This window comes from Lynx rufus, unplaced genomic scaffold, assembly GCF_022079265.1.
Source record: "Lynx rufus isolate CCGP_SWC_20201006 ecotype Redwood Valley unplaced genomic scaffold, mLynRuf1.p SCAF_43, whole genome shotgun sequence".
Classification (NCBI taxonomy): domain Eukaryota; kingdom Metazoa; phylum Chordata; class Mammalia; order Carnivora; family Felidae; genus Lynx; species Lynx rufus.
Genome location: NW_025814860.1, coordinates 894,348 through 901,894, shown reverse-complemented (window position 1 = coordinate 901,894; position 7,547 = coordinate 894,348). Strand labels below are relative to the sequence as shown.

The window sequence follows — 7,547 nt, the reverse complement described above, 5'->3', positions numbered from 1 at the left end:
AGAAAAAAATGTAACAAGTGTGTCAGAGGGGCGCCTGGGTGGCTCAGTCAGTTAAGCGACAGAAGTCGGTTCAGGTTATGATCTCACGGTTCGTGAGTTCGAGCCCCACATCGGTTCCGTGCTCGGAGCCTGGAGCCTGCTTAGGATTCTGGGTCTCCCTCTCTCTCTGCCCCTTCCCTGCTCGCGCTCTCTCTCAAAAATAAATACACATTAAAAAAACAAACAAACAAACAAACAACTTTAAAAAGTGTGTTAGAGGCTCTGAGGCTGAGAAGGTAACAGAGCCCCTCCCCCGAATAACTCAAAATCAAAACTAAAACCAAACTAACAGGAAAGAAATCCCCAACTGGGTTTTAAATTTTCCCCACAGTTACTGTGCAATGCTCTTCTGGAAATTCTAAGAATAACATTCTTTCGAAAGAGGTGTTTTGTCATTAGCGTCTTAGGGCTTTGCCCTTTCTGGTGGTGGACGAGAGCGGCATGGTGGCCTCCAGTTTGTGGCCCAGGGCACGGAGGCTGGCACACACCGGCCCAGAGGAGCAGGCAGGGTTGGGCTGGGTGCATTTGACCGAGTGGAGTGGATGATGGGGTCCAGGCCAGCAGAAGTGCTGAGCTGAGTGATAGGGAGGTGAGAACCGATGGGGGATGAAGGGATCCTGCTGGAGGTGGGGGGCATCCCTGTCGCCAAGCAGGGCCAGGCTGGTCCTAAAGGCCAACACTGTCAGACGAAGGGCCTGGACTTGTGCTTCTGCGGGACCAGTGGCCCTTGCAGAGGATAGATGGCCAGGTGGGGAAGAGAGAAACCAGCCCCAGCTTCCTATCAGGCCCTGGCCCCCGCAACATAAGGAGGACACCTGGGTCGTCTTGTCCTCTTTACCCAGAAACACGGCAGACTCAGGTCATAGCTGGGATTCGACAGATCATGCTTCAAAATGCACAGGGGACTTTGTCACTGGCCCCATGGGGATGGCCCCATTCAGACTGCCTTGCTCCAAACCCTGGATGGCTTCCCTTGTCTCAAATACTCACTTACCAGAACCCCCCCCCCCGCCCCTGCCGCTGGGTCAGCCCTGACTGCAAGCCCTTCCCCAGGCCGCTGTGCCCTCTTGGGATCCCCTCTCCCACGAAGTTTCCTGAATGTGGATGTGAGAGCCCACGGCGATGTTGTCTTTGCCAAATCCCTGTGGTTTAGGGTTTATGGACTTGTAGGGGTGCTGCTGTGAGCTACCTGGATCCCGGGGTGTTAGAAGCACCCAATGGGGGGGACACTCAGAAGTAACATCCTGAGCGGTCTTTTTATGCAGGGGGCCCAGCTGTCTCTGAAGAAATACTGCTCAGATTACCAGTCTTCCCTAAAGAAAGATGTTCTCTCTCCTTCCTTAACGGCACAGTGGGACAGAGCCAGAGCTCCAGAAAGAGCCCGAGGCGCCTGGGAAGAAAGAGAAGGCGCAGCTCTCCCTGAAGGTGTGGTGCCCTGGGGAAGTTCCAGAGGAAGCAGAGCCCAGTGATTCAGGGGGCATTCACGTGGCCACCCGGTGTGGGGGGGGGTTCAGTTCCAGAACCCCTCCTCAGACCTTGACTCATGGACAGGTGGCGTAGGGGGAGGTGCCTGGCTGAGTCTGAGCGGAAGGCCCCAGATTGCTGGGGCCACAGCTCTGCAGAGAGCGAGGGAGTCACCTGTCCCCCAGGGCAGCTGCAGGGCTGAAACCAGGGTCCCTTGAGGCTGAGCTGGTGCGGGCTTGGGGGCCTCTCCAGTTTGCTTTTTCATTTTTATTTAAATTTCGTTAATGTTTGTTCATTTTTGAGAAAGAGAGACAGAGACAGAGTGAGAGTGGGGGAGGGGCAGAGAGAGAGAGGGAGACACCATCCGAAGCAGGCTCCCGCTCAGAGCCCGATGCCGGGCTCGAACTCACGAACGGATCACAACCTGAGCCGAAGTTGGATGCTTAACCGCTGAGCCACCAGGAGCCCCTTCTCACTTTTAAAGTGGGGCAGTTCTCAGGATGCCTGGGTGGCTCAGTCGGTAGAGTGTGCAACTCTTGACCTCAGGGTTGTGAGTTTGAGCCCCATGTTGGGTGTGGACATTACTTAAAAATAAAATCTTTAGGGGCGCCTGGGTGGCTCAGTCAGTTGAGCGTCCGACTTCGGCTCAGGTTATGATGTCACGCTCCGTGAGTTCCAGCCCCGTGTCGGGCTCTGTGCTGACAGCTCAGAGCCCGGAGCTGCTTCGGATTCTGTGTCTCCTTCTCTCTCTGCCCCTCCCCCACTCACGCTCTGTCTCTGACTAATAAATAAACGTAAATGAAAAATTTTTTTAAAATAAAATCTTTAAAGAATAAATAAAACTCAACAGGGGGAGTGCTGAGAACCTAGCCCATTTCCAAACTCAGTGATTCCACACCTCTCCCACGTGGGGCAGGGTGGGGGGGAGGGGGCGACTGCCCTGTTCTGTCTACACTGACTCCTTCCTGATTCTGTGAGCCTGGGTTTGGCTCCTCCTCGGTTTGGGCATCTCCACTCCCGGAGGGGTTAATGTCCGTCACCCTACGATGTCAACACAGTGAACCCCGCCCCACCATGTGGCCCCGAAAACCTCCTCCCGGGTGCCCACTCGAGGGAACGGGAGCGCGTGTCTGCACAGGGACTCACGTGACAATGCCCGGAGCAGCTTTATTCGCTGAAGCCGAAGCCTGGACACAACCCCAGTGCCCATCAGCTGGTGGGGGCGGGCACAGCAGAGGACGGGTGCCTGACGTGCTGCCTCGTGGGCGAGGCCGGGGGGCTCAGCGGCAGAGGCGGACACGGAGTGGGATTCCGTCACGAGAGATGTCCGACGTCCAGGCAGGTCGGCCGAGACGGGGAGCCGCTCCGTGGTCGCGGCGGCTGGGGCGGCGGGAGCGACCACGAGCAGGCGTGGTTTGCGGGTGAGGGGCCGTGGAAACCCCCTCAAAGTGGAACGCAGTGACGGTTGCCCAGCTCGGTAAACTCGCTGATCATCTTTGGACTGCGCCCGTGACACGGGTGAACTTGGTGACACGCGCTCCGGTGAGGGTCCGGCGAGGCTGCCGTTCGTTCCTGAATAGCCTGCTCCCTTTGTGGGTCCCCCCGTCCCGACGGCTCCGGCAGCCTCTCCAGCCACCACAGCACCTTAAGGGAACCCCCAGGGCACCCGGCAGAGGGCAGTGGAGCCCCGGGGCAGGAAATGGATCCCTGGTCCTCTCCACGAGGGACACGGGAGCAAGGACAGCCCAGAAGGACTCTTCCATAAGCCGCCTTAGAGAGGCCCACGGTAGTTCAAATGCACCCACACTGTTTCCAGGAAAACGGGGTTCTCCATCGGCAGCCCCAGCCCAGAGAGTCTCCCCTGGAGTCCTGCGCTGCCTGCTGGCAGGTGGGGCCCAGCTGGCATGGTGTCACAGCCCATTCTGTCCCTGCCTGCCATCCTCCCACAGCCCCGCTCTGCCCGGTGGCCCGCCCCCCCCCCTCCACGCTGCCCTGTCCCCTCCCCAGTCCGGGAGGGGGCCCTCTACGGGGGGGGGGTGCTGGGGCCGGGGGACAGGTGGCTGGTGCTGCTCAGGCTGTCCCCGTCCAGCCCGAGAACAAAGCCTCAGGGACAGAGCGCCAGGCAGCTGCAGTTCACCCTCTGCACGAATCCGCCCACCCGGTGGGCGTCGTCCAGCGTGAGGATAGCGCCCGGAGGGACCCCCCTCCCCGTGGCGAGGCTTGCCACCTCCCCGGGGACCAGCGCCCGGTCCCATATGGCCAGGCCCGCCACGCTCCCCACGAAGGCCTCGGAGCTGTCGAACCCACCCCCCACGCTGTCTTGCTCCTGGCCCAGCACAAGGGACCCCCCTGGAGGGATCTCGTAGCCCTCCCTGAAGCGGGAGCCGGTGGCCACTAGCCTGCGGTCTACGTGGAGCCGGTACCTGCCCAGCGTGGACGTCCAGATGACACACACGTGGTGCCACCGGCCGTCCAGCAGTGGCTGCAGGGGCAGCTCCCTGAAGGCCGGGTCTCCGATCACGAAGTGGACAGAGCCAGGGACCAGGGAGTCCCTGCCGTGCAGCACGAGCTTGTTGTCATTCTCCTCGGTGGCGTAGGAGAGCAGGGTGCCCAGGTGGCCCGAGGCCACGCGGACCCAGCTGCAGACAGACAGGGCCCGCAGGCCTGCGGGGAAGCCGGGGCTCAGGAAGGCGACGTTCTGGGTGGAGACGTTGGGGAAGACGAGCACGGGGCCCACGTTGCAGGCTGGGGACAGACGGGAGAGTCAGCCCGGGCACCAGGGGGCCGCAGAAGCACCCACGACCGCGGGCACTGCCCTTGCTGTGGGGCACAGGCCACAGACCCCGTGGCCGACCTGCCTCAGGCGGTAACTGCGAGGGTGGCTGTGCACGGCCCTGTTGGTCCTTGCGGCCGAACCACCAGCCTGTCTCGCAGCCGGGGACACCGGGAGCTGGGGCGGTCACACACCTGGGCAGAACTGAGCCCCCCGGGGCTGCTGTAAGGGAGCCCCACAACTCAGAGGCTCAAAACCACACAAATTCAGTGTCTTCCGGGTCTGCAGGTTGGAGGTCAAAAGCCAGACGCGGGTCTCTCCCCCGGACTCAACTCACAGCGTGGGCAGCCGTGGTTCCTTTGCTGCCCTTCCAGTCTAGCGATGCCCCCACTCCGTGGCTCACGGCCCCTCCTGCACATCCGTGTAAACTTTGCCCCTGGGGTCACACCTCCTTCTCCGATCCTGACCTTCCTGCCTCCCCTAGAAGGGATAATCCCAGCTCCCCTCCCATCTCAGGATGCGTCATCGCAGATGGAAGTTCCCCTTGCTGTGTGAGGTGACGCATCCACAGGGCCCAGGGATCAGGACGTGAACATCTTTGGGGTCATTGCCCTTCAGGTCTGCCTGACCAAGGGTCCATGGGGGGGTGGGGGGGTGGGCCCGGGGCGGCTGTACCTGCTCCGAGGTCCCGATTGGCAGGCTGCGGACCTACATCTCTAACTCGCTGGCCCACTGGACTCAAGAATGAAGGGGCGTTTACCCCGGGCGGCGCCCCAGTCCTGTGTGCCCATCTGTCCCTAACGCCCAGGCTGCGGGGAATCCGCAGACAGACCATCCCCTGCACGGCCCCCTCCTTCCCGCCAGCAGGTGCGACTGTGAGGCCAGTGTCCTCTCCGCACAGCTCTGGGGAGAAGGCTGTTCAGAGGGGACCGGAGGCCCAAGGAGGCACCAGCGGGGGAAGGGCGGGCCATGGTACTTACTCTCTCCTGGTCTCTCGGGCGGCCGGGTCCGCCGGCTGCCTGGGCCTGGTGGCTCCCGCGTCCCCTGGAGACGGCCGGCGAAGTCCTGAGGTGGGTCCCCGGGCTCAGGCGGAGCTCTGAGCGCCTGCCCGCCCCTCTGCAGCTTCGGGGAGCCTGGGCTTGGCAGCCCCAGCTGGGGCAGGGGCAGCGGCGGGGGCGGGGGCAGGGCCGGAGTCGGCCCCGGGGCCACGGCGCCAGGACGGGCCACCTGCAGCCGTCCCTCGAGAGCAGCCTGCCTGGCGCCCTGGCTCTGCACCAGCTGCGTGAGGCCGGCCACCGTGTCCTGTAGGGCCCGCAGGGCCAGGCCCAGGCCGGCGAGGCCGTCCCCCTGTGCCTCCCGCTCCTTCCCCGCCTGGGCCAGCTGCCTGTCCCTGTCACTCAGGGCGGAGTCCAAGGCCAGCAGCCTGGAGTCCAGCTTCCGGCTCCTGCGCTGTGACTTCTGCATCCAGGTCTTGAGACGGCCCAGGTCGCCCTGCACGGCGGCCTGTGACCGGTTCACGGCCAGGGCCACGGCCTGGGTCTCCAGGGCCAGGCTCTGGAACCGAGTGTCAATGTCGTAGGACAGGTTGTAGTTGCTGGCAAGGCCCCGCAGGTGTGTGAGGGTCACCTCTTGGAGCCTCCGAAACTAGAGAGAGGACACACAGCCATCACAAGGGCCGAGGGCCGGGGAGGACGCGGCACATGACTTCCCGCTCGGGCGTCTGGGCGCCTACCAAGCCCTGGCCGTGCTCCGCACTGATGTGATTCCCAGGCCGCTGCTGAGGGGTGGGCCGATTACCGCGGCCCCGGGGCGGCCGAGCTCAGAGACGTGGGTGACCAACCCGAGGGCCCCGGGCTGCACTAGGTGGGGCGAGGGCTTCGGGCTCCCACGCCCCCTCCGCCCCACATCCCCCGGCCCTGTGACCCTCAGGGTCCTGCCCCCCCGTGACCCTGCGCCCCTCCAGCTGCTCCCCCCAGGGCTCCCCGTGCCCCCTCCCAGCCCGACGCCCACCCAGTCCCGTGGTCACTTGGCTTATCTTCATAACAGAGCCTAAGTAACCTTCTGTGCTGCTTTCCAACCACAGGTGACAATAGCATCGGCTGAACGGAAGAACCGAGGACTCCACGTTTGGGTCCCCAGAGCGCCGACAACTTCCCACTCTGTTTCTGTGACACCACCAACTGCCCCGCGTAACTGGGCACCCTTACCTGCTCTTCTAGTCTGCGGAGCCTCTCGAAAAATGGTTTTCTTTGCACTGCAGGGCCGGCTTCCTGAGACAGAACCCCATGCAGATACACAGGCACAAAAATAAGGAAGACAGACAGGGTCGTCCGCGGGCCGCCCATCCCGAGGACGCGCGGGAGCGAGCTTCCTCCCTCCACCACCTTCGTGCAAAGCATCTGTCCGCCAGCCGGCCAGCTCCGGGGAGATGGTCACATGTCCCAAGGACACGAGCTTAAAAACAGAGGCAAACAGTTTCTCCGGAAAATAATTCTTCTGGGTGAGAGCCCTAGCCTGGCTGGCTCAGAGGCAGACGGAGGTGATGGCTTTAGCAGGGACGCACGGACTCGTGTTCCCACCAAAGAGAAGCGGAAACAGGACAGGGCCCAGCCAGGGCCAGGGAGACCCCGGGGCCAGGTCTGCGGTGGGGCCCAGCGTGCTAGTCCCATGAGGCCCATCTCTCTCCTCTGGATAAGGCAGAGGACGGGGTTGGGAGACGTCTTAACTTACTTTGGGGTGTAGGTTGTGTGGCGGGCTGCATGGTGGCCCCCGAAATGGTAGGTCTGAGTCCTAACTCTGTGAATTGCCTTGTGCCTGTGAATGGGAGTCTGTATGGAAAAAAGACCCTTGCGGGTGTCATTAAGGGTCTGGCGATGAGACCATGCTGAATCAGGGTGTCCTTAGAAGAGACAGAACACGCGAATACACGGCGGGGAGGCCATGGGAAGACGGAGGCAGAGACTGGGGTGACGTGGCCACCAGGAGAGCCAGGGGCCGGACGAGGCAGGAAGGGTCCTCCCCCTGGAGCCTTGAGGACCTTGACCTTGGACCTCCATTGGTTACTGGCCGTAGGCTGCTGCCCAGGACACTGCCGCACTTCTGGCCCTCTGGGCCTCCCCCTGCTCCACCCTCCACCTATCACCCTCCCAGGCCAGTTGGATCCTTGCCCCTGCTGCTGTCTCTGTCCCTTGTGTTCCCCTGGCCCTGGGCTCCTTCACCTTTGTCATTTTGCTGCCATCGAAGGGGCACCTGGGGGGCAGAGGAGCCATGC

At 62.5% G+C, this 7,547-nt stretch overlaps 1 protein-coding gene across 1 annotated transcript; it reads right to left on the bottom strand.

The window, feature by feature from the left end:
- Positions 1–3,607: 3,607 nt before the first annotated feature.
- Positions 3,608–6,627, bottom strand: PTX4 (pentraxin 4). The gene is made up of 3 exons (XM_047097890.1): positions 6,484–6,627; positions 5,257–5,920; positions 3,608–4,248 (listed from the first exon to the last, which is right to left on the bottom strand). Exons 1-3 carry the CDS (start codon positions 6,619–6,621, stop codon positions 3,608–3,610), a joined length of 1,443 nt encoding a protein of 480 aa, XP_046953846.1. The 5' UTR covers positions 6,622–6,627.
- Between the last annotated feature and the right edge of the window lie 920 nt (positions 6,628–7,547).

Bases quoted from the DNA above. Each gene is read 5' to 3' on its own strand.
- PTX4 (XM_047097890.1), bottom strand. From the start codon at position 6,621: ATGGGCGGCCCGCGGACGACCCTGTCTGTCTTCCTTATTTTTGTGCCT. The intron at 5,921-6,483 runs GTAAGGGTGCCC...TCCTCTCTCTAG, and splicing joins TCCGCAGACTAGAAGAGCAG to TTTCGGAGGCTCCAAGAGGT. The intron at 4,249-5,256 runs GTAAGTACCATG...GTCTGTCCCCAG, and splicing joins GCCCGAGAGACCAGGAGAGA to CCTGCAACGTGGGCCCCGTG.